This window comes from Procambarus clarkii, chromosome 10 (assembly GCF_040958095.1).
Source record: "Procambarus clarkii isolate CNS0578487 chromosome 10, FALCON_Pclarkii_2.0, whole genome shotgun sequence".
Taxonomy (NCBI): Eukaryota; Metazoa; Arthropoda; class Malacostraca; order Decapoda; family Cambaridae; genus Procambarus; species Procambarus clarkii.
Genome location: NC_091159.1, coordinates 27,267,686 through 27,294,174, shown reverse-complemented (window position 1 = coordinate 27,294,174; position 26,489 = coordinate 27,267,686). Strand labels below are relative to the sequence as shown.

Below are 26,489 nucleotides of genomic sequence, written 5' to 3'. Positions count from 1 at the left end.
GTTTATATTGTTCGGTTTCTCTCATCTTCGGCTTTATTGTTTAAATTAAAGGATTATCTTTTGCTTTTAAAATAATTGGGCCACTTTAACATTATTTAGTTAAAAGTTTAATATCAAATATAGATTAATAATAAGTTTCAATGTAGGCAATATTCAAAATTGTGTGAGTAAGATTACCAGTGCGGAGTCGAGCGTGCACAGTTCGGGACACAGGGAGCTCCCCTGCAGAAGGCAGTAGACACTGTCAAAGGAGTCCGGTCGAAAGGTGTGATGAGTGGTTCAATTGTTCGTTTATTACTCCACCCCTCACCTTGACACAAGTACTATGCGACTTGTAGACAGTGAGGTACAAACAGAAGACGTGGAGCTGTTACTGGACGCTGGTGAAAGGTGTGAGGGCGAGATCCCCAGCAGGCGAGCGTGGGGCCACGGCAGCTTTGATTCTCTTGTCCACTATTATCCTCCTCCTAAAGAAGCCTCGATGAGAAAAGGAATGAAAAAATGTATATATATGCTTGCGTTTTTGACATTCCTGGGCGGCGCAGGTATCGTGTTCGTTGGGTACTACTGTCCTGAGTCTGTCTGTTCGGTGAGGTCACTCTCGCCTGTGAAAAAATATAAATATAGTTACGTTAGGGATGGCATTAACCAGTTCCATCTCCAGACTGATGTTGTTGGTAAACCACTCAGTGGGGCCCTGAGGACAGCAACTGGGCCCTCGTTTGAGGATGTTATCAGTCGAGATTTTCAGTTTGACATTGAAGATCACGATGTCATCGTCTTTTTGCACATCCAGAAAACTGGCGGAACAACTTTTGGCAAACATCTCGTTGGGGATCTTGATTTAGCCAGACGTTGTGTGTGCCACAGAAAAGTTAAAAAGAGGTGCACCTGCCTCCGTCCGGGTCCTAATTCTGACGAGATGTGGCTGTTTTCACGCCACTCCACTGGCTGGAAGTGTGGCCTTCATGCAGACTGGACAGAACTAACCAGCTGCGTCGATGATATGATGGATAAAATTGAAGACCATGAGATAAAACGAAGGTAAGATAATATTTTATCCAAGTGAAGGTTGCATCGATGACATTTCGTTTTCAGTTAAGTATTGTAAACCCTGAAGTGAACGTGATTATTAGTATGGTTACTATAAACATGTATTGTTACAGTATAGTAGTTGTCACTTATTTTATAAGTATCTATTGTTACTTTTCTTTTAAGCAAATTTGTATGTGGTTGATTAGCCAATGCTGTTATGCAAGGACTAACCATTTCTCAGGATGCAACCTACAACAGTTGACTGACTTCAAGGAATCAAATTCAGGACTGATTAATTGTGAACAGACTGCACTAACTTCTTACTGTACGGTACTTTGCTACAGGTTACTTTTGCATTGTTGTACAGGAATTTACATGTCATGTTGCAATGGGTATTTACAAATATACTAAAACTATGATTATTATAACTAAAGTAATAATTATTTTCAATATTTTCACAACTGTTGATTGTAAGAAATTGCTGTGTGGTACAATATTATCTTTGCTAAAATGATTTGACTTTTTTTCTTCCCTTCACTTTCTTTTTTCTTTTCTCAACAACCCAATATTACCCACCCTGATCCTGTGAGCTAGATGTATGTTTCTCCTGTGTGTGATGCAGCAACATTCTTTAACACTATTTTTTCTTTAATATAAACTTTGCTAATTTCTAGGAAAGATGATATCTGGGAGTTGCAACAGTCATGCTGATGGGGCTAAAAGGAAGCAGGGGTTTGCTATCAGTTAAGAGCAAGGAGATTGTTCAAAGATTTGCTAGCAATGTGGAGATAAGATGAGGATGATGATGATCCTAGTTTGAGAGAAACTGCAAAATACCACACTTATGGCAAGTGTTGATGTACCAATTGATTTTGTTTCAAATAGGGATATTCTTGATGTTGCCCAATTTATATCGGTTACTTCAGGTGGGGTAATGAGTTTATCATTAAGGAGATCAATGGGAAAAAGGAATTTGGCCAAAGTAGGTACAGGTTTAGTTAAATCTCTAAGCCAGTTGTGTTCAACCAGCAAAATCTCAACATCTGGAAGCCAAAATGTATTTTTGCCAAGTACATGTGCAGTAATTTTAGGTTAGGTTTTGTTTATTAAAATTATAACATGCACACTTTATATTTATAGTTTAGGGTAAAATTTGCTGGTCACCAGACACTTTCAAGTTAACTAGTTCTCGGTGGACTAAAAAGAGCATAGAAAGAAGTCTTGTTCTATAAAAGAACACTAGAATGTATGCTGTTCTTGCAATACTGTAACCCTGAGATTATCCGGGATTCAAACATCCGGAAAACGCCCTTATACGGCCAAAATCGTGATCGGATAAAGTTATCACAATATCCGGCCAATGTGGCCACAGGAACTGGATAAAAGCTGGTTTGGCCGGATGAAAATTCGGCCATACCGTATGAATCCTGTCTGTGGCTCTAGACGCATGGTGGAGGAGAGGGTGGGGTAGGTGGATGGTGTTGGGAGGGTGGGAGGGGTGCGTCGGGAGGGGACCACCTGGGTACAGGAATTTCCATTAATTTTAGAACAATTAATCATAGCCAAAAACAAATGAAATAAGTACTAGTAATTATGTAATAACAAATAAATTAGTTTCCTAAAAGCAATGTGCACAGGCTGAAGTTTCCTTAAAAAATATTGGGAGTTTTTTCCTACTGGCGGCCTACGTAACGTGCTATAGCTGCCCTATCCCAAGTGGACCTGTCCAACACTGGTCAACCCATGTGCGTCCGTCCCTTGTATTATACACAGTGCTGCGCCATTAGTGAAATATTTTTTTAAATAACTTTTTTATTTTCATAGTAACTTTAAACATTTTTGGCCAAGACTATGTCTGGTAGCAGCATCAATTATTCTGGAGGTGTTAAGAGGAAGAAGGTTGTCCTAGCAATTAAAGACAAGTTACGTGTTGTTCAATCAGTGAGGCGTCACAGGCAGCCAAATGCCTTCAACAAGTGAGGTGCCACAGGCAAGCCAAGCGCCTTCAACAAGCGAGGCATTACAGGCAAGCCAAATGCCTTCAACAAGTGAGGTGCCACAGGCAAGCCAACCGCCTTCAGCAAGTGAGGCGCCACAGGCAAGCCAAGCGCCTTCAACAAGTGAGGTGCAAGCAAGCGCCTTCAACAAGCGAGACATTACAGGCAAGCCAAATGCCTTCAACAAGTGAGGCTTCACAGGCAAGCCAAGCGCCTTCAACTAGTGAGGGCAAGCAAGCGCCTTCAACAAGTGAGGCGCAAGCAAGCGCCTTTAACAAGTGAGGCCTCACAGGCAACCCAAATGCCTTCAACCAGTGAGGCTTCAGCAGCTGGCAGTCAAAACTAACTTTGCTTACTAAACTGTACAATAATTTTAAGTGTTAATTTTAGTGTTGTGTTAGTATAGGTTACGTAAATTGTTAAGAATTCTTAACTTCAAGATGTGTGGCATCAATCAAGAAGATGAACACTGACAAGGATAAGTTGAGGTTTCTAGTTGAATATTTAATAATTATATGTGGCAAGGCAATTCAAATTATGTTGTTTGTAGTATAAAAATAGTTGGAAATGATCACTTTTGGACTCGTAGGTGAAAAAGTACCATTATCCGAAAAATGTGACAATCTGGCTGGGGGTCTTTCCCATATACTCCGGATGATCGAGTGGAGACAGTACCTGTGGATATATTTTATACAATACGCATTAACAAAAAGGCAATTTCGTGAATTTTGTAAAAAAAAATCAAGTTCTTGAAACACCTTAGTGCTGGTTCATGGATAGACATATCAACCATTTGTATGGGTATTTTTCCAACATACCCACTTATATTTTGATCTATAACTACATTGATTTCCATACTATTAAGTAACACTCCTAGGAGTAACAGACCCGATTCCTGAATGTACAGGCTCATGGGGTGTTGGAAGATAAGCATCCTGGGGGTGCCAGATACAAGTTCCAGTCATCCCAGTTCTCATTGCCTTGCTTTTCAGGAACTGCTAAGCATTACGATCTGATATACCAATGCATAGTAGGAGTGTGTCAGTACCCTTTAGTCATTTCATATATTTTTCTTTTTTTGACATTTTTATTTTCCCATTCATCATGTGCATTCCGAGACTCGCAAATGAACACTCATGTTTGATGACTCGTTTCTTGGACCTATTGATAACTAAGGTCTGATGTTAATATGCAAGGTAGCATTGTGGGTTTGTCATATATTAGTATCATTTTAAGTACTGTGTACCTTTAGATACATTGTGTCCATTGTTTTGGTGTATGGAGACAGGAAATTATAAGTTATGGAACTGGTCTCTGGACACACATAATTACCCATAATAGTTCTTTTTAGGTGTCAAACTGCAGCATGACACTGGGGTAAAGAACTATACGTTTGCCATTAAACCAGAGAGAGGACATATTAAACTAAATTTAACCGACTTACTATATCTTTTAACCATGCACAATTGTTGAAATAATAATGTTGAAATATTTATTTATCTTATCAGGCTTCTAAGATATTGTACCTTTCTTCTTCGGTATGTTTTTAAATTATATTTGACGAGTTCCTGGTATTTTTCGTAGTTCTGTGCCCTGGTGCAATAGCTTGCTGAGGTTTATTCTTTATGGGTGCTATAGTATAGTGGTCTATGTTCTCGACTCACAACAAAGATACTCAGGTTCAATCCTCTTGACAGGACAGAAATGGTTGGGCATGTTTCCTTTCACCTGATGCCTGTGTTTCATCTAGTAGTAAATAGGTACCCAATAGTTATGGAACTGTAATGGGTTGCCTCCTGGGAAAGGTCAGGAATTGGCATGGGGAGGTTCTTGATAAGCCTAAGTACAGGCTTCCTGTCCCCAAACACACACATAGATTACAAATGAGCAGCAACATTGAACCAATTACCTGTCTTATCATCTAAGAGAGTATGGTAATGTGTTGCTTTTGTTAATTTTTTTTATATAACTTGACAGATTTCCTCTGCCACAGTCTTATTAATGTTATCACATTTTTTTCAGATATTTTTATATAACATTCCTAAGGAACCCTGTTCACCGATTTGTGAGCGAGTTCCGTCATGTACGCCGAGGGGCCACTTGGAAAAATGCAAGACATTTGTGTCAAGGGAGACAAGCTACCAAGGTCAGTAGCATAAAATTGTCATTTTTTCAGGTTTTTGTATTGAATAATTATATAATATAGTATGTTAACTATTAAGCCCTGCACTGAGCACATGTTAAATGTTACACTACTGTGGTGTGCAAAAAAAAATGTGAAAAACAAATTTTTTGTTTGACATTGTTAATTAGCTTCCAAGAAGCATAAAAATCCAAGTAAAAACCTCAACGTCTTGTGGGTTAGTTGTAGTGGCCTGATGAAGCTGCATTTTTTCAGTAGAAATGAAGTGAGGTGCCACATGAGAATATCTTTGTCAGTTTATTTTCATTGTTTCTCACTAATTATTTACTTTTCCATTCTAACGAGTTGTATTGATGTCAGTGGTGTTGTTTATTATGTTTAGCTTTGAAAATATGCATATGAACAGATATATATGCATGGCACACATTTTGCCTGTAAATATATATACATGGTAATCACTCATTTGCTGTTGTTAAGAATTAAATGACTCCTAGTATGACTACTCAGCATGTTCAGACACTGGATGGCAATATGCCAGACATGGTATGTGTGTTTGAATATGTCACATATCTCTTGCTGGTCACTTGTGATGACCAAGAGAAAGGCTTGAAAGGGCATTATGAATAATCATCTGGGACTGCATTGAATTTCTTCCGGGGGGCTGCTTGAAATGTTTCATGCCACTGCTGCCATAATCTTCACATAATACAAAATAAATTACCATGTGATTTTGGGATTAGAATATGCACAGATGAAAGTTCATTGATCTGCACTAATAACGATACTTTTTTAAGTCTGTAAAGAGCTAAATTGGTTATCCAGATAATCAGATGTAACGGACAAGGTCCTGTCCTGTTTAACCCAGATAATTGAGAGATCCCTAAATGCCCATCTACTTGGCTTGGTTAGTACAGGGACAGTCTTGCATCTTGCAGGATTGGCATTCAATTCCAAAGATGCAAGAGGTTGAACACTATTTCTTTTCCCCCTATCCTCATATCCCAGCCCCTCGTTATCGTATCCCTTTCCAGTGCTGTTTAATCATATAATCATACTGGCTTTACATTTTCACCTGATATTTTCTTCCTTCTTTGTACATTATATGGTACTTGGAATTTTATAGTTGATATTTTTGTGAAGCATTTGCCTTTGCATGATTTTAATTACAAATACAGTACCTGTATTTATAAAATCTTTAAATTTAATATTGTTCCTCCCTAATTTTAAAATTTCAGGATGAAGTACCATTCTGCTATGAAGGTGACACATGGGAGAATGTTACCTTAGATGAATTCATGGCGTGTGAAAGCAATCTAGCTATCAATAGACAGACCCGTATGTTGGCAGGTGTGTATCCAGCGTTTTTGACCATAAATAAATTTAATAAGCATTAGTGATGCGTGTGCATGTGTGTGTGTGTACAAGAACTGTCAGATATATGCTTTAGAAACTTCAGTTATGGTCCCGTGCATTTCACACAGAGATTGGTACTAGGGCCACGTAGCTGAATGGATTCACAAAATTTTGTAAAATATAATAAGTGCATTGGGAGTTAACACAATATTTGAGTTTCTTGTAAATCTGCATGCCATGAAGTTATTTTATTATTGATGTTGTTACAGTATTATTATTACCTATTATTATTATTGCCTACTAGCGAAAACAGGATTTTTTTTTTTAAATAATTCGTTTTGTCAGGGACAGGCTTGTATCGCCATACCCCCAAGATTGAAGTACTGATCCTCCCCAGGATGCAACCCCACAACAGTTGACTAACTCCAGGGTACCTATTTATTGCTAAGTGAACAAAGGCATTAGGTGAAAGGACCATGTGTCCAACCATTTCTGCTTCACCTGTCATCAAACTGGGATTACCAAACTTTTGAGAGGTGGGAATGAACCCAACTGTATTTTTGAGACCCATATGATAGCTATATTGGCCTGCTGCATGTCCCATGCAGATGAAGTGCAAATGAACATACTAAATCTGAAATGGCTGCAGCATGGCCTGTTGTGACTTTTAAGTATTTGTACATTCTTGATTCCTCTATCCCTCATTCTAGTTTAACATATGGTCTAATTTTGCCAATGTTGCTTTGTTTGTCTAGCACTCGATTCCTTAACCCTTTTGGCCGTCGGTATACAAGTCATACAGCATCATTTGGCCCCCCCTCCCCCACCCCCCCCACCCCTAAAAAATTGTATCCTGGTCATCAGTTACTGCTAGATGCACAGGGACTAATAATGAAGGCATGGTGTCTAATCGTCTCACCATACCCAGGGTTCTAACCCGGGTTGTATTACTCACAAGGTGAGCTGGTGAAGGTGCCACCGCAGGGTGTTGTCACCATGTGTAATGGGCCGGATTAAACACATAGCAGGGATTAGCATGTGTTAAAATTCTGCAATGTAAATGTTAAGATGTCATTCGGCTTAAAAATCATACATGTTTTTGGTCTTTGCTACAGATTTGTCATTGGTTGGATGCTACAACAAGTCAATGATGAAGCCAGAGGAGAGGAATAAGGCAATGCTTCTGTCAGCTAAGAATAACTTGAAGATGATGGCATTTTTTGGTTTGACAGAGTATCAAGAAAAAAGCCAATACTTGTTTGAAGAGACATTCAATCTTAAGTATGTTTGAACTCTTATAATTTTAATGATTTATTGTCTTGAATTGCTTGAATTATTTATAATCCTATTACACTGGTGGATTTACAGACAGAGTGCAACCTTGATTCAGCAAACTGTGTCCAGCCCCTATTCGTTGCATCTGGAGATGCCTTTAGGTGGCACCTCTAGTTGCATTGAATTGTGGTTGGTATTGTTTACTGAATTGAGGCTGTACAAGGTAACCACTTTCTTTATGAACAAAACCCCTCGGGTAGCTTCCCTAAGCTCACACTGGAGCCTTCCAGACCACTGCTAATACACCAGGCTCCGAGCAACTTTGAGTTCTAAGGACGTGTTTTTACAATTTGTCTTGTCTCCTAAATAAGTGTGGCAAAGCATATGGGCACTGGGTAGCATATTTAGATCTGTCACTGAGGTCAACTGGCCACTATGGCTCCTAAAAATATTTCAAACCACTCGCATCATCCAAAATGATTCTTGGTAGCTTTATAATTGCCAGGAATCATTCTGAATTATCTAAGCATCCACTAACCAACCACTACAAGAAGATAGCAGCACTAATATACTATGGGGTCGGTGGGGGCTATCTTAACTTTGATATTTGGTGGTGGTTATTGTAATTTATTAATGAGCGTTATCATGCTTAGGACAACAACTTGTACTGAGAAGAAAACAGTGACAATCTTTAATGCATATTAGATCTGCACGATAGACTAACCACCATATAGAAATGTACTAATAACCAGTCTGTTCGCAAGGGACGTGGTTCTTTCCCAGCTTGCTAGATTTGGGTTCTTGGTGAATTGGAGGAAGTCCCATCTGGTTCCATCTCGGGTTCAGACTTGGCTGGGCTTTGTGTGGTATTCTCGGACTGCATCTATTTCTCATCCGGTAATACTGGAAAGTGCATACTCTTTTCAACTTTGTCATCTCAATTCTCGACCTTTGGTATTAATGTGTTCGCAATAAAATTCCCAACAGGAGTATATGCATGTAATGTCCAAAACCGTGGCGCGCCGCATCTGCAGCCTAAGCCGAAAGCAGGCCAAACTATTTTAATTTTTGATGCATGGATACGTCATTCCCTCACATTCGTCTAATAAATTTTTGACGCAATACTATGTCGTGCCCGTGCCAAAGTGTTAAATACAGACAGAAATCCGCACTAACGTAATATATCGATGAGAAAATCAATTGGAGCAATGAGGTGACTCGAACCAGCAATCGGGGTAGTCCCATCTTTCTCATTTAATCCTTGTCAATTTGCTGATAATTGTTTGGAGTTTGTAATTTACCTTTGTGATGGATTTCCACTTGGCTACTTTTCCTTGTTGCAAGGTTGCTTGTCCATATGTGGTTCAGAGTCGCACTAGCAATGATCTGGGAGGATGGAGATTTAAGGGAACTACCACGGTTCCACTCGGATAGAATTACCTTGTTCAACTCGACAATCTATTATCAGTAGTTTTCTTGCCTTAGCCTTCCTCATGACCCCCTTTCATATATATTGTACATTGAACAACATTAGACATTCACACAATTGTCTAATTGCTATTTCTAGCAATCCATTCATTAAATTTTACCAGTTGGTATGTCCTATAATTTTCTACTATACCCTTGAAAACGTGTAATATTTTGTATTTTATTAAAGTGCTATCTTGCCATAAATGTTATAAATCTGTTTTATATAAATCTGTTTTTATATAACGATTCTTCTAAACATGAATTACTTGAAAACGAAGTTTCCTGCTTTAATGTAGTTGCCAACTTTGTAGTTGTTCTAGAGAACCACTGCCCTCATTGAAATTGAAATAAGTTTATTGAGGTATAAATACACACAAAGGGATGAGGTAGCTCAAGCTACCATTGAGTATTCTCACCCCATTGCTGCCCTCATGGTCTCTTGCAAACACTAGTTTGCAAGAGGCCATGAGGGCATTCTGTCCTAGGCCATTCTACCCTATGACAGAATGGTGTCACATTTACTGTGGCCTCGTATGCTTTTTTGAGTAATGAAGTACTAACACATGTACATGGCAAATGTAAATGGCTGAAAGTTTCTTTCGTTTAAATCTTGATATTTTTGTCTTTTTCCAGGTTCAGAGTTCGCTTTGAACAGCACAATCAGACCATATCTGATTTGGCTTTACATAATATTGACTCGGAAACACTCGGACGTATAGAGGAGTTAAACAGCTTAGATGTTCAGCTGTACGACTACGCTAAAGAGCTCCTTCAACAGCGATTCAAGAAGTTATCATCGCAAGATGTTCACTTTAAGGAGCACTTCTCAAATATGGGTCGAAATAAATTTTCATGGTCAGATATCGAGCAAGCTCCGTGAAAAGCTTACGAATTTTGTGATTACATAGGAATTTTGTATTTTTATTCGTGTTTAAGTTGATATCAAGATATGTGTTTGTATTAATATTTTCTTATTGGCTTATAGTATTTGTAGCATACACAGTAAGTTATTTATTACCAGCTAAAGTGTAAAACTTCAGAAAATTTCATGTTATACAATGAAAATGTCATTTCATCTTGCATTTAATTTATTGTTCATAGATAAACTGTACTTAGGCTCTTTCGTGCATAAACACTTGAAGATATTTGTGCACAAATGAAGATAGATATCCGTTCACACACATCCCACCAGCATAGCTATTTAGGTATTCATGTGTGTATGCATGTGTATGTGTATACACATACACATGGGTGGCTTGCATGTGTGTGCACATTCATGGTATGCACAGACATCTATACAAATGCATATGTACATACACATGATTCTAAAATTCACAATGCACACGTGTATATACTGACAGATATGTACTGTACATATGCGTAAATATACCCATACAAAATTTTTATAAATATATATTGATGAGAAGCACCATTGTAAGGCAATTGTAATAAGTGACAAAGATGTTCGCAATGTTCATATAAAAACAAAAGCCGCTAAACTTGGAGTTACCAGAATGCATATGTAAGGCAAACAATGATAAATTCTAGATAATAGTGGCAATGATAGAAAATATTCCAAGTGACATTTACTTCCCTTATGTCACTTCCCTTATGTTCCCTTCCCTTCCCTTTGGCCTGTTGGGCACTCCAAGCAACTGCTTGTTGGACCAAGTTATCACAAGATGAGCCTGGCCTCGGGGAGTAGAAGAACTACTAGAACCCTCTCCAGATATGCTCCAGGTATGTGATAAGCAATGCAGTTTGGAGAATTCTTCACAAAAATATTTTGCGTACAGTACTGCTGAAGAGTATAATGCGCAAACATGTAGAGATAATAAATAGGCGGCATTTTAAGAGGCTAATTATGGAACATGTGGTGCACCTGCTCCCTTTGACATAATCACAGGAAACAAGGTATCAGGCATAAGATACTACAAATGGGCAATACCTCTGTACATAGAGAGAAGCTCTTTGACTCATAATTGTGCTTATTTTGCATGTCCGGGAAACCGTAGGTTTAACTACTTATATGGCTTAGAGCCTATTTCATGTATTTTAATGTTTTGGTACTTATTGTAAATTTCTTACTTGTATTAATTTATAGATTTTTGTTAATTTTATCAGAAGTTTTGTTGTATTTTAAAGAAAGGAAACAGAAAGGTCACATTGGCTAAATTTGGGAGGAGACACCTAGCTGTACTCTTATATTGTTCCCCTTCATTTTGTCTTTTGTTTCTTGATGACTGTGTTATCTTCGTTGCCTATATCCAAATGTCTTCAGTTCAGGTCTCGGTGATAAAGCTATATTGTTTCATATTTAGCTCAGACAGCTTCCAGGGTAAACTGGAGAGAGTCAGTGTAAACTGACAGTGTCTGCCACCAGCTTGTTGTAACAACCTAACTTGTTTATGGATATGCAGCAAAATAAAGACAGAAAAGATATCTTTATCTCCTTGGTCCGTGAATGTGATTCCAGACACAAATGGATTTCCTTACAAGTACTTGTGGTTCCTGCACTGTGAATGACCACACTCACCATTGCTGGGGACCTGGTCCATAAATTTAAACCTAACCAGAAGCAGAACATTACAATAACCACCCAAAAAATTTGTAAAAATTCTAAACACTTGATTATTTAATGTCTGAACAATTTCATTGTTACTTATTTTTAGACTTGCCTGCTACAGTATTTCCTAATTTTAGATTTTAGATATGTTTCAAGTCTGCATTTCAAAATTGTTGAAGGACTGGGTGAAGTATTAAAACATTTAAGTAAGAATTGTTTTGTGTGTGCATGTGAGAGAGGTGTGTAGGGGTGCATTGTATTAGCTCAGACTTTTGGAAGATGGAAAGGGTTGAGTAAGTTGAAAGGTCAAGACAATACAGTATCACAAAGGAAATTCTCTATGATCTTTGTTTTGAAGTTAGTGTATATTGTGTTATAACCATTTTGATTTCCTGCTGTATTTGTGATTACAAGAGTAAAGGTTTGCTCATGGTGTTCCATATTTTGGATTTCAAAATATTTTAGTTTCCAAATGCTTACTCTATATTGCTTTCTCTTGAAGTTCTTATTCAATTGCCTGCCACATCTTTTTGTAAATACAAAATGTTTTTGTTTTGTGCATTGATTTTCAGTTAGGTACTTTTGTTCTACCCATTACAGTAGTTCCATAAGTCTTCCCTATCCGGGTTTTTTGTATCTTTTGATGATCTTATAGGTAGTAGGGTTTCACCTGTGTGATCTCACAACTTAGCAGGATGTGTTTGTGGGGTTGATCATCAGCTCTTGGCTGTCCCTTTAATTTTTGGGTTGATTACCATAATTGGCATTTATCATACTGGACACACAACCCACAAATCCCAAAATGAAGAATTGACACTTCTTCATTTTCAATTGTGTGGGTTGGATGCCTAATCTTCAGCCACGTTATTGTGAGTCGTCATCTGCGTATTTATCTTGCTTTTGAATTGATGTAGAGTATCAATTCAATAGTAAGCTCATACCACATCCTCACTTCTCTAATGTGAAAAGAGGTTCTCAATACCCCTCTTAACTCATACCAACCCTATCTACACCCCCCCCCCCCCCCAAATATCTTGCTTTTTTTTTTTTTTTTTTTTTTTTAAGCGTGTGTCTGCTTGTACTGCACTTGTCGCAAGTAAACAGGTGTCTTCATCATTGTTTTTTGTGCAAGGCAGCAACAAGCCTGCAATTCTTGAGCCCTGCCTGCTAGTTATTAATTAACTGGTGTAATGAATCCAAACTGCATTGTCATACAACATATGCAATTAAACGCATGTATAAAGCGAGCTTCTGATACTCGCCCTCTCGGTACATTCTAATCACTAGCTTCACATTGAAGACATTTCTTCTTTTAGTGTTCAGTTTCCATTTCTAAATGTATACGAATACTGGTTGGTAAATTTGAGTGCCAAATGATACAATCGCCACAAACATTCTTTTAGATTTTGTGGGTGCTGATGCATATTGTACATGCTTAAGTTAAATAAGGATTAGTTTTATTCTTTAGATTAGACATTTTCTATTTCTAGTAGTTAATAACCTGAAGACTTGCAGTCCTGCATGAAGGATTGTTGTGTATTATACAACCATATCATGATATCATATCATGTTTCATATCTATTTGCTTTTGTGCTGCGTTCTTGCCAAATGCACCAGTTGCACCATGTTAGGTGTAATGATAGTTTATAAACATACAGTATCCTGTATCCAAATAACACAACATCCGATTGGACTGTGTTTATAAATGTAGTGCACCGGTCACCTTGAAAATGATAGTACTGTACTTTGTATAAAATTTGGCTAAAGCAGTACTATGTTAATCATTCATTACAGTATATCATTCTGTGTCCCATTCTCCTGGTTCTATCTAGGTTTTTTTATGCTTTGTTTTTATCCCGGTGCTTTGCTTTATATATTGGTATACCATTGTTAGAGTTTGGTAGCCTCTAATGCTAACTAAAAATTTCCCTAACCTAAGGCAAGGTTGTATGGGATATTGATCATTCAGTTACCAGTCAAACCCAATGATGTATAACCTGACTGGCCAGCAGACACACATCATCGCTACACCCTATAGAAGCTCTTCCAAATAATTTAGTGTCCTGTTTTTGTATAGATGCCAGAAATATGTTGAGGTGAAACAAAGTAGCACCACTGAACAGGACATCTCTAGGCCCTGGAAGGATAAACAAGACATCACAGGTCGGTTTACATATCGGTAATCCCTTTTCGTGCTGCCACCTTTATGATACAGATTGAAGAGTGAGTACTCGTTATTACCAGTAAGGCGCGCACACGTGCGTGTGTGCGTGCACACAACTGCAATTTGCCCACTCGCATTGTATCGACCTTACCTGCATAGAGGGTCATGATTAAATTTTGTGAAACCTTAGCATAAACAGTTGAAGGCTGTCCTGAAATATCTTTTCCTTTAATATCTCATGCACTACTGTTTTGTCTATAGTTGGGTCGAAGTCAGCTGATGGCATTGGCTTCTCTATTGTTTTTCCTGGTAAAACCTTTCATGTGCTGACGTTTGCCCAAAGACGAGAATTTTTACTGCAAATCTTTGTGTTATTTTGTTTGCTCTGAGACTTTGTGCCAACAATAGTTTATTATAGTTCAAACTGTGCTCTCATGGCTCCGGAATCTCGACTATTCTCATCCCATAGGTTATGAAAATGAAAATTGGTTGAATCTTGTCTTTAACAGATTTAAGGCAGCTGAGTTTATGCTTGGTGTTACCTGTAATGGACTTTGCAGGTTTCTACTGTCATATTGCAATCCTCGATTGTATTATGAACAACAAATTACATACTATCAAATGTGACCTATCTTTGTGACCTTCCTCCTGTCACCATAACAGGAAGTGGGAAATATTCCTGGATTGGATACATATTTGCTATATACTATTAATGGACAGAGATTTGCACCTAACTGTCAGAACTATGTTGTCCCACTAATATGAACACCTTGTAACATGTCCTAATTTTTATGATCTTGAATTATGCTTTCTTACTATTCTTTCGAGTCCCATGACCCTTAATAAAATACTCAGTGACTCGGAGTCCTTTGACATCATTCATCTCGTGTAACTTTACTCATGTGTAGCATTCTAAATGATAGTTAGGAACTTTTGAACATTCTGCAACAGACAGCTTTATAGCCTCTCGAGACTTTCACTTTTTATTGTTTACATTACTCTATAGGTATCCTAGTCATGGAAGCAGCTCTACATTATGCTCACTGTGTAATTTTTCACATGTTGCTAATTACAAGTTTGTATTACTTGCTAGAAAAACTAAATGCTTGTGAGGCAGAACTTTTCACCCTGCAACTGCAGCACTTACCTTTTCCATTTTATGAATTGCTTATCATTGTATAGTAAGTACAGTACTAGTAGTATTTGACTCATTCACATCCTGTTAATAAACTGTAATATTAAAATACAGTATAGGACCTGAATACCATACAGTAATAAAATATTACATATTGCATTTGATAATTCCATGGAAATTGGATAACCACCAAGCACTGGTTTTGACCGCCCTTAAATCACTGCACTGTGCCAAACGACAAATGCCATTTTGAGAGTTGTCCGTTTTATTTTTTAATTGGGCTATATTTTAATGTTTTTTAATGTTTTCATCATTGTGTGTGTTAAAATTAAAATAGTTGAGTTTGGAAACATTTTGACATTAACTTTACCTGAACATTTATAAAAACAACAAAAATATGTCCTTAACAATTGCACTAATGAAGTTTTTGCCAAAAGCAGGTGCACAGTGCAGGGGTTAAGCACTTGCAGGGGCTTACAGAGGTATTATTGTTTGTGGAAGGTCTGTACCTTGTGTGAGGATATTTTGCACTCCCCTTCCCCCATAGCTGCTGCTCACACTTGACTTATACACACCATTTCTACATTTCCTATAAAAATATTTTATTTTCATAATTTGAAGAATTTTCTAAAGTCAAGCAAAGGGACGTTTCTAGACCTTGCCCTGTAATAGGTCCCAATATAAGCCCGTACCAATGGTTAACGTGTGCCTCGGCTGCCGATTGTTGTAGCCAACTTGTATCTAAATTAATTAAACAGTTTTTTAAGTATTGATGGCTTTAAACCTGTGATTCTGTTCATTGCCTTTCCTTTATCAACATCACTTGAATATGCGGTAGTTATCACAACACTGGTGCAATGAAAAACCATGAGATATGAGAGCAGCTTGACAAAGAACGTGAAAATTTCAGTTTGTTTAATAAGCATAAATAATGGAAAAAATAGATTATAAGAGAATTTAATGCAGTGATCAGCCAGGACAAAATTCCTCTCTCAGATCCAGTAGTGTATAGGTGGTTTCCTGCCATAGTACAGGAATAGTCCATAGTACTATTCCTGTACTGTACTATGGAATTGTATAGGAAATTTACTATTTCCTGTACATAGTACATATACACTACTGTACATATATGTACTATGTACGTATGTGTACATATACACTACTCAGGATCCAGTAGTGTATATCTAAGACAAACTCCACTCAAGATTTAAACTTCAATTGCATTTAGAAGTTGTGCATAGTGTGATGTGATGCAGCCTAACAATATTTAAACCTTTAAAGCACTTTCTTTTTCCACATGTTTCCTTCAGTTCTTTATTCTCCCATAATTTCCTTGACGACGTGCTTGCCAACTTCGGTGATTAACTAAATATTATAAAAGAATTTAATTGATGTTATTTGCAATAAATGGTGACAAGTGTATTTGTACATCAACTAAAAGAAATCATTTATGAAATTTTATATATCTAACGGTATGGTGTAATTTGTGTATGCAGTCAAACTGCAAAACCCCCATAGTGAGGCAATTTTTAATAGAAGAACCTTTATCACTGATGGTGACTTGTGTTAGTGTATAAATAGTATACATCATAAATCATGTTATATTGTTGCCAAAATTATACATTTTCATATGTTAAATAGTACTATAGAAGATATATTTTTTTTTCTTTTACTTATTTATGCCATGATTTATGAATATGCAAATAAGTGTACTGTACCTAAGAAACACAATTTCTTCCTTTTTTTATTAAAGGTTTTATCTTTATTTCCTGTGTGTAAAATTAAATAAATAAAAATTGTTAATTGTTTTAGGGTACAAATATCACTGTTATTGGTAAATTTAACATTGTACGTAATAGTTATTACAGTAATTGCTTCTTGGAAATAAAAAAATGGCTTATAATAAATTGCCCTGTTAGTACATACTGTAACATGCACAAGGAAATCACATGAACCAGCCCGTCCTCCCGTTTTAATAGCACTTATAAAACAATGAGGGCCATAGTACCTATACCATCATGCAACACAATTAGAAAGTAAAAATCTATGTAAAGTAGTAAATTAAAGTAAAAATTCAATACTATGTATTGAATTTGGACAAACCGGAAAACGACTTTCTACTTGTGTTGCATAGACAAATTAACTAACCTAACCTTCCTAAGCCTCATACATGTTATCAGAGGCTTAATGTAGTACATGTGTGCTATATTAGGCCTAGGAATATTTGTTTTTTAGCTTCATTTTTTTTGGGGGGGGACTACATAAAGTGAATAGTACAAAATTCTTCTAATTGCTTAGTATGTGAATATTTGTACTATGGTGCACATAGTCATAAAAAGTACTATCTAAACAGGAGGATGGGTTGCATTAACGAGATGTATCAATGAAAAAATTGGTAGGAGCCGTGAGAATTTGAACCTATGCTCTGGGTAACCCTGATTTCCGGCTTCATTGGAAGCCTCAGGAACCCTAGAGAATTCAATTGAATCCCAGGTTACAATGCTTTTGACCATATCATGGTGTAGTTGTCTAAGGCATTTGTTTCGGAGTACCCGGAGCATAGGTTCGAATCCTCCTCATGACTTCTACCAATTTTCTCACAGTAATATAATGAACGACGAAGTCACAAAATTATTCTTGTCACTAAATATATTTTTAGATAAATTTAGCCAATTTTCTTAATAGCTTATTAAATATGAATTTTATTAGCTTATTAAATATGTAAATTTTTAAGTTTGGTGTAAGGCAGTCATCTATATCATGTTCAGACATTAATTATACTTGTACCGACCAACTACTCATTTGTGATTTGTCTGAATGCCGTCCAGCTGGTGGGTCAATCCAAACTTTACCGATTAAATATACAACTGTTCTGGGCTCCCTACAGAAAAGACGTAGCTGGCCCAGTCGGCTGCCTTGATGCAATATGTGAAGGCCATTCCAACACCTGACCCTCATAGGCACAGTGAACTAGAATTTGTTTTGTAAGGAGGGTACTGTACTAGTATTTGAGAATTCTTGCATATCCAATTTATCACTAAAAAATACAAAACATCCTTCCACCATTTTTGTTAAACAAAAAAAAACTGTCAATACTATGTCAATCTTCTATTAGTAACTGTGGAGAGAAAAGATATACCTGTACGTAGTGATGATTTTTTATCAGAAAGGGAGAGAATTAAGAAAGCTAAGGTTGCCTTTCTTACTCATCGTGTGTGATGCAAGTACAAATGGAGCAAAATAATGGAACCATAATGACTTAATAAATTGAAAGTAATAAAGCCATGTATAAAAGGAAGGTAGTAAGAAAGGCAAGAGTAAAGTGTATTAATGCTGTGTTGTGTTAGTACAGGCAGAGGTCTCTGTCAACAAAATTCATCACTCAATTGAGTGTTGAATGTAATGAAATGCCCTTTTTTGGTAGGGCCAGAAGTGGCTTCCTGAAATTAATGCTGGTACTGCCAAGTCTTGGCTCAACACACAAGGTCTCAGTTTTATGCCAGGATCCAGGGCCAAGACTCATTGAGTCCACTTATGAATCTAATAATAATAATAATAATTTTTATTTGCAGGAAGGTACAATGAGTTGGTGAGATTACACAAGACTGGTATTTTTACATTCGTGCAAAGCCACTAACACGCATAGCGTTTCGGGCAGAATCTTGTATGTTCTTTTTTCGGTCACGGTGCGAAAAGAACTGGAACTTCAAGGCTGTATTAAACAGTTTATGGTTTTAAAATGCTGTGAGTTTGTTTGTGACCCAAATTGATTATTGTTATAAACAATATCATAGCACTTCAGAGTTCATAAACTGTTTAATAAATAATGCAAACTAAACCACCATGATATCCCAGGCCCCAAGGCCTCAGGTGACCTGGAATGCCATCTGGTGGTGGTCAGGTACATCAGTTATGGTATTTACCCCATAGCAACTATCATTTGCTTTGTTTACCTAGAGGTACCAAATGTCCTTTAGCAGTTACTTGTTTTGTGGTTGATCTCTTGATTTCCTGCTTTGCATGCCTTGACGAGTAAACCAGTCTGATCCTGGCTTCTGGTAGGCTACTACAGGGTCTCAGAGGCCTGGTGTGTTGGGTTAAGTCTTGGTGGTTCCAGAATGATGCTCGGAGAACCAGTGGGTTGGGGGAAAGGGGGGGTCTCCCAGTGAAATGACTAAAATGTACTTGAAGTGTTTTACAGATGTTTAAGACCTTAAGTGGAGAAGTTTGATTTGTCTTGGTGAGTACACTACCAATTCTAGTTTTTTATTAATATTTGGGGAGGAGTGACTAGTTACATAACCATTATTGGTTATTTGAGATGTCTTAGTTCCAACTTGTCTGGGTATGACATGGATGAGTGTATTTATAACATGAAAATTTTAATTTATATTTATATAGTTATACATAAATGCTCTCTGTAATATTTATTAAATACATTACTTTAGTTCAGTATTAAAGAGAGCATCATTTCAACTTACCTGATAAATTTGTCCCATTTCTTGGTTCTAGAGTTTTTGGCAAGGTTACTGTACCTTGAATGGAAATATCTGCCTTACAGTGAGATAAGTACTGTTAGATATATGTTATCATTAGTCTGATATACATCCCAAGCTTTGAACAAGATGTAGTTTGACTCGTCATTTGCTTGACACTAACGGATCTTGATACCATATGTAGAGTGATTCACAAGTTTGCTTATGTGCTGCCAAATAGAATTTGTAATTTTTGCCTTCCCATTTTCCAATTACATGGGTTGGAGCAACTTTGCAAGTTTGTGATTCATGACATTTACTACAAGACCATCTAGTGCTAAATTAATGTTCTAACTATTGGCCTAGAACTTGTCTTTCATAACTGGGACTTGAGTGATGTAATGTAAATGACTTTTTAGGATTAAGAAACTCTTTTTAATCTTTAAAGTTTTCTCTTGGTGGCTTCCATATATTGCTGCATTGTTGGGCATTTCATTATCCTTATAAATCCATTATGCATATACAGTATTACCAGCAGTTCAAGTAATTTACAATAAAAAGTGGCAGTAGTTTAATAAATAGAAGATGCTCAAAGTAATTCTCACAAAAAGCACTCAAATTATGTATTTATATCCTTGTGGGTTTTATTGCACAAATATTTCTGTAATTTGTTTAGTGTGGCAGTAAGTTTTAACTCATATTATGCCTCTTCCATCTATAACACTATATTGGCTGTGGCACCTTATAAAACAACTTATGTAGCTTAGTCTCTGCACAGGGATTGCTTATCCTGTAATTACTAGTCATATTAAAAACTTTATACAATGGAATGTATATCGTTTAGCTAATGCTGATGTCACATTGCTCAGCTTATTTTATTTTTAATTTAAAATAATCATTAGCTATTTGTTTACCAGTCTTATCACTACTAGTAGTATAGATGCTGCCGATCTTGCTGATCTGTTTTTAAGAAATTAAATGTGATTATTTGCATCATTATCTATAGTGTGTTGATGCAGTATATTACAGTACAGGCAACCTCGATATGATGGAAACCTTAAACTTTCAGAACAATTTGGCCAGAAGAACAAAATTGGAAAGTTCAAAATGAGTTGTATTGGGAATAATGTTGTGTACAAGTCAATAATCATTTAGTTTTCCAAAATATTTACTATTCTTTTAACCTTTTAAGCATGGTTACTTCCATACCATATGTTGATTTTAGTTATTATTGGCCAGATTCTACATAAATGATGGAAATATGGTCATAATACATATACACACATATACTGTATATATATATACACTATACAGTGGCACCTCAACTTACGAATTTTTTGAGTTATGACATAAATTTCGTCAGAAAATGTGACTCGACTTACAACCTTTGCCTCGACTAGCGACTTTGTTGATACAAGTTTGGGTCAACTGAGCGGGTGGTTCCTGGTGGCATGGGCCGACCCGGCCTCAGTTTACCAGAGCTGGCCGCTAAGTGACGATCGCGCTTGTAAAGAATTCCATTATTTTTGTACTTTTTTGTTTTTTGAACATAAAAGTAAATATTATATATCATGCCATGGGTCCCAAGAAAGTCTGTGGTAAGGGTCAACCTAAGAAAACGCATGTGAGGATGACCATATTGGAAAAACAAGAGATCATTTGTAAACATGATAGTGTGTGGATTGTTGAATTAGCTAGGCAGTACAACTAATCCATATCCACGATATCCACCATACTTGCTAAGAAAAAGGACATTATGAATGCTAAAGTGGCAAAAGGTGTAACAATAATCACGAAACATAAAACACAAACACTTCAGGATGTTGAAAAGTTATTATTAATTTGGATACACAACAAGGAGTTAGGTGATAGCATTTCGGAGGCCATCATTTGTGAAAAAGCAAGGAAATTGCATGAAGGTCTTATAAAGAAAGCCTTCTGGAATGAGTGATGCAGATGCGAAAGAGTTTAACGCCAGCAGAGGTTGGGTTGAGAAGTTTAGAAAAAAAGAAGTGGCATTCATAGTGTTGTGAGTTGGTGGAGGAACACAGCGAAGAACTGACCACCGAAGAACTCCTAGTCTTTCACAAGAAGCAGCTGATACCATTTCTTCAGGGGAGGAAGAGGCAGTACAGAATGTCCCTTCTTCAACAATTAAGAAAATGTGTGCAGTATGGGAAGAACTGCAAACTTTTGCTGAAACGAATTGCCCAAATCAAACGGCAGTAGGCTGTTGCCTTAACCTTTTTAATGACAATGTGAAGCATCACTACAGACAAATGTTAACACATAAGGAAAACAAATCTCTATGGAAAGATTTTTAGTGAGAAAAACAAGTAGTGAACCACAACCAGGTCCTAGTGGTATGCAGGCAAAACGTAGGAGAAAGAGAACCCCAGAGAAGTCATCACTGCCTGATGTTATAATGGAAGGGGACTACCCTTCCAAACAGTGGCACCTCTCCTTCTCCCCCCTCCTCACCATCTTCCATACACCAACAAGAGTCCTCGATAAAGGTAAGATAAACATACTTTATTGTAGTTAGAAAAAAAATTGTATTCAGTATAAAATGTATTTTTTAAGTTAATATTTTTGGGGCTGTGGAACAGATTAATTAAATTTACATTATTTCTCATGGGAAAGTTTGTTTCGAGTTACGACCTGTCTCTTTGGAACAGATTAAATTCGTAAGTCGAGGCCACACTGTACTCAGTTTCTATGATCGAGCCACAGAGATTTTACAGGAAATAGATGGTTGGGGTGATTGCATCTATTTGGACCTAAAAAAGGGCTTTCGACAGAGTTCCACATAAGATGTTCTAAAAACTTAAAACATATTGGAGGAGTGACAGGTAGGCTTCTAACATGGATGAAAAATTTTCTGACAGAAAAATGAGGGGAATAATCAGAGGCAATGTATCAGACTGGAGAAATGTCACGAGTGGAGTACCACAGGGTTCAGTTCTTGCACCGGTAATGTTCATTGTCTACATAAACGATCTACCAGATGGAATACAAAATTACATGAACATTTTTGCTGATGATGCTAAGATAATAGGGAAGATAAGAAACTTAGATAATTGTCATGCCCTTCAAGAAGACCTGGACAAAATAAGTTTTGGAGCACGACCTGGCAAATGAAATTAATGTGAATAAATGCCATGTTATGGAATGTGGAATAGAATATAGACCCCACGCAACCTATAAATTATGTAATAAATCTTTCACTTGAGGACCACATAAAGAATATCGTGCGAGGAGCCTATGCTACACTTTCTGACTAAAGAATGGCTTTTAAATACATGGATGGCAAAATACTAAAGAAAATGTTCAATACTTTTATTAGACCAAAGCTGGAACATGCAGTGGTTGTATGGTGCCCATATCTTAAGAAGCACATCAACTAGAAAAGGTGCAGACATGCAACTAAATGGCTCCCAGAACTGAAGGACAAGAGCTACGAGGAGAGGTTAGAGGCATTAAATATGCCAAAACTAGAAAAATAGAAGAAAAAGAAGCGATATGATTACTACGTACAAAATGGTAACGGGAATCGATAAAATTGATAGGGAAGAATTCCCAAGACCTGGAACTTCAAGAACGAGAAGTCAGAGATTTAAAATAACTAAACAAAGCTGCCTAAGAAATATAAGAAAATTCACTTTTGCAAACAGAGTGGTAGATGATTGGAACAAGTTAGGTGAGAAGGTGGTAGCAGCCAAAATCGTCAGTAAATGACAGAGTACAGGTACTGGGAAGACGAGACACCATGAGTGTGACTCTCATCCTGTAACTACACTTGGGTAAATTACATACACTGGTTGCTTGTTTCCAGACTCAATGAATTATTATTATTATTATTAACTTGAATAAAAAAGCCCTCACTTTTATATGATTCAGCAAACTGCACATCAACATGTCCAAGGATCCAATTACTCTCCCACCTGGCTTTTTCCACAGGCAATGGCACCTTTGATGACAGTCTCACACTAAGGGTTAAGTATAGTAGTACATAATTAAAAATATGAAGTGTTTAACCTTTATGACTTGTACAATATGGTTTGAATAAGTGACTTTTTTAGGGTGCATTTTGATTGTTTTCATATTACCTGTGCCGACTCATTACTCAAGGGTTTTCATCCATTTTTCTTTTACTATTTCATTATTTGTGAGCAGAAAAGTTATCTACCAGAAGGAGTGGTCAGGCTAAACCAGGTAGAAGAAAGAACACATTTCTTAACATTTGTAAAAAGGGTAAATTTATGTAAAAAAACAAAAAAAAAAAAAAAACAAAGACATACCAAGACTGTGGAGTGAGATGGCTTGGCAGAGGAGTTTGGGGTTAGTGTTGGCACTTTCTTTTTTATAAATAAAACAGTGGAAAGTAGGTAATTTACAGGTTATTGGCAGGAGGAAGTGTTGCTGGCAAAGACTGAGTGACGTGCCAAAAAGGCTTACATTTTGATGAGCTATGTGAAGCTGTTTACAAGAATAAAACTGATCTATGAAAAATAAAGTAGTTTTGTATTATATTTTAATATTTTTATATTAAAAGTAAATATTTATATACGTGTGTGTAAACATGAGCAAACACATGTTTTGTCATTTACTTAAGAACAAAAATATTACATAAAAGTGCATATTATTAGAAAGTAAAGAATACTTACAGAAATAATATTTTATTACAAGAAATACAGTGGTTACTCAGTAGGTACAGTGATTATATTTTTTATAGTCAATTATTACCATAGTCTGGATTATCGAGGTTGCACTGCGTGTATGTCAAGTGCAGAGACTTAATTACCAAATTACAGTGGCAGCTGAAAACCTTTCAAATTGGCTTCTTGGGTAAGTTGGAGAGCAACACTTAAATATGCATGTTAATCTCATTGCATTAAACCTTGATAGAGCATATTCTATTTACTGTACTGTACTTGCACTGTTGACAGCCTGTCTTATAGATACTGATGCAAACATTAACCAGCTTATAGTCTAATCTTGAGAGCATTGCACTTACTATACATTATAGGCTCCGGAGTATTTCATATACAGAGGATACAGAGGTAACAGATGCCACAGTTGTTTTGATAAGAATATTTTACATTTCCCCGATTAGTCAGACTGTCGTTGATTTACATACATTGTTGTCGTAATTTCTCTGGAATTGTCATGCTTCATGCATCCTTTGGTTTGTATTCTTTATATTCAGTAATTGTCTACAATACTGACACTATATATATTCAGTATACTGTATACCTAATTTATTATGGCAGTCCAGAATGGATTCAGAATATTATAGCAAATGTTTTGAGAATTTCACATTGATGTAGGTCTAGATTTTGCTGAAAATTCTAGAAAATAATATGAACTGAGAAGCTTTTACATTGTTATCTTATTCCAACTCTGAATAAAATTAAATAGTATGAAATATGTATTGATTAAAGAAATGCTTAGTGGTGTAGATACCAGAAGATTCCTTACATACCACCATATTGTTAACTTGAAAAATGTGGCGTAGCGGAGGAAGATTAAAAATTTGCTTTCATGTAGCATCTTTGTTTCCTTTGAAATAATTGAATAGATAGTGCTCTTAAATAGTTGACGAGAACCAGTCTACTGTGGCTCATGCAGAAGCATTTTGCTAAATTCTAGTTGACCATTAATTAATTTGGAGATGCTTATGTATGCTAAACTCAAAATATATTAGTGAATAATATATTATCCATGAGTAAACCATCTGTTAACTAAACACATCATCAGGGCTACAAATAATGTATTATGTAAATGACTTAAAAATATCTTTGTCACACAGGTATTTCATACTTTGCATGCAGGAGTGGGTTAATGGGCTAACTGATCCAACTTGGTAAGGATGATCTCATCAAGACTTTTAAAATACTGAACAAAGTTGTAGGATATTAATCCAGACCACTTATTTAAAACATCAAGTGTAATACATACCCAGTAGTATGTATTACACTTGTTGTTTTAGAAGGATCCCAGTACAGTAATACAGTCGGGTTCGTTCCCGATGCACAACCGAGAATTCCAGGTTCGAATCTTGGGTGGGACGGATATGGATGGGCACATTTCCTTTCACCTAGCAGTGAGTAGGTATTCAGGAGTTATTCAGCTTTTTGTGGGGTTGCATCCTGGGCAGTCAGTAAATTGGCCTTGGGGGCGGGGGAACCTTGGTATAGGTCTACCATGTATGAATACACTCTGGCTTCCTGTCCCCTACACAATAAATTATTATTATACAAGGGGTAGCAGCAGTTTCAAGCTCAACAAGCTGCAATGTAGGACAGAAAACAGATGTTTTTCACCCCATAGGGTTATGAACCCATGGAATTGCCTCCCCTCCAAAGCCATAAATGCCAAGATATTACTTCAGTTCAAAATCCAACCGGAAAAAATTCCTCAGGAACGATGTGGGGACCATTAACAAGCTGCCGGTTCCGTCCCCATCAAGGCCACTATAGATAGTGGCCCTCTGGTAAATTCAGGTAAAGTACACTGCATATAATAATTCCTGTATATCTGACCATGAAAAGAGAACATTATATTCAACAAAGAAAGCATTTATATTTAAGTTTCAAGTACTTGCAAGTACAGTACCTATATTTGATAGTTCTGGTAATATTGTGATAATAGATTCCTGTACATACAGTATATTAAAATTTCTCTCAATGTGCAGTAAAAGTAGTTACTATATTCTCATAAATTGTGAAATTCAACACTGGTACATATTCTTGGCAATATTACATATAACAAGCTGGTACATCGTTTCATAGAAGACACAATCTAGTTTACATGATGACTTACTAGATGCAAATTTTTCAATGCTGTCTCTTGTATCAGTGTTAGCCAACACAT

At 36.7% G+C, this 26,489-nt stretch overlaps 1 protein-coding gene and 1 long non-coding RNA gene across 2 annotated transcripts in view; one reads left to right on the top strand and one right to left on the bottom strand.

Annotated features, from left to right (window-relative positions):
• Positions 1-26,489, bottom strand: part of LOC138363025 (uncharacterized) — a 439,332-nt gene that overhangs the window by 375,599 nt on the left and 37,244 nt on the right. The window lies entirely within an intron of this gene.
• On the top strand, positions 156-25,158 carry Hs6st (heparan sulfate 6-O-sulfotransferase). The gene is made up of 5 exons (XM_045727208.2): positions 156-1,044; positions 5,055-5,178; positions 6,411-6,522; positions 7,644-7,809; positions 9,907-25,158. The coding sequence occupies exons 1-5, from the start codon at positions 326-328 to the stop codon at positions 10,151-10,153; spliced, it is 1,368 nt and encodes a 455-aa protein (XP_045583164.1). The 5' UTR covers positions 156-325; the 3' UTR covers positions 10,154-25,158.

Excerpts from the sequence above, each read along its gene's own strand:
- Hs6st (XM_045727208.2), top strand. The coding sequence starts at position 326 with ATGCGACTTGTAGACAGTGAGGTACAAACAGAAGACGTGGAGCTGTTA. Across the intron at positions 5,179-6,410 it reads AAGGGAGACAAGCTACCAAG|GATGAAGTACCATTCTGCTA; the intron begins GTCAGTAGCATA and ends TTAAAATTTCAG. Across the intron at positions 7,810-9,906 it reads GAAGAGACATTCAATCTTAA|GTTCAGAGTTCGCTTTGAAC; the intron begins GTATGTTTGAAC and ends GTCTTTTTCCAG.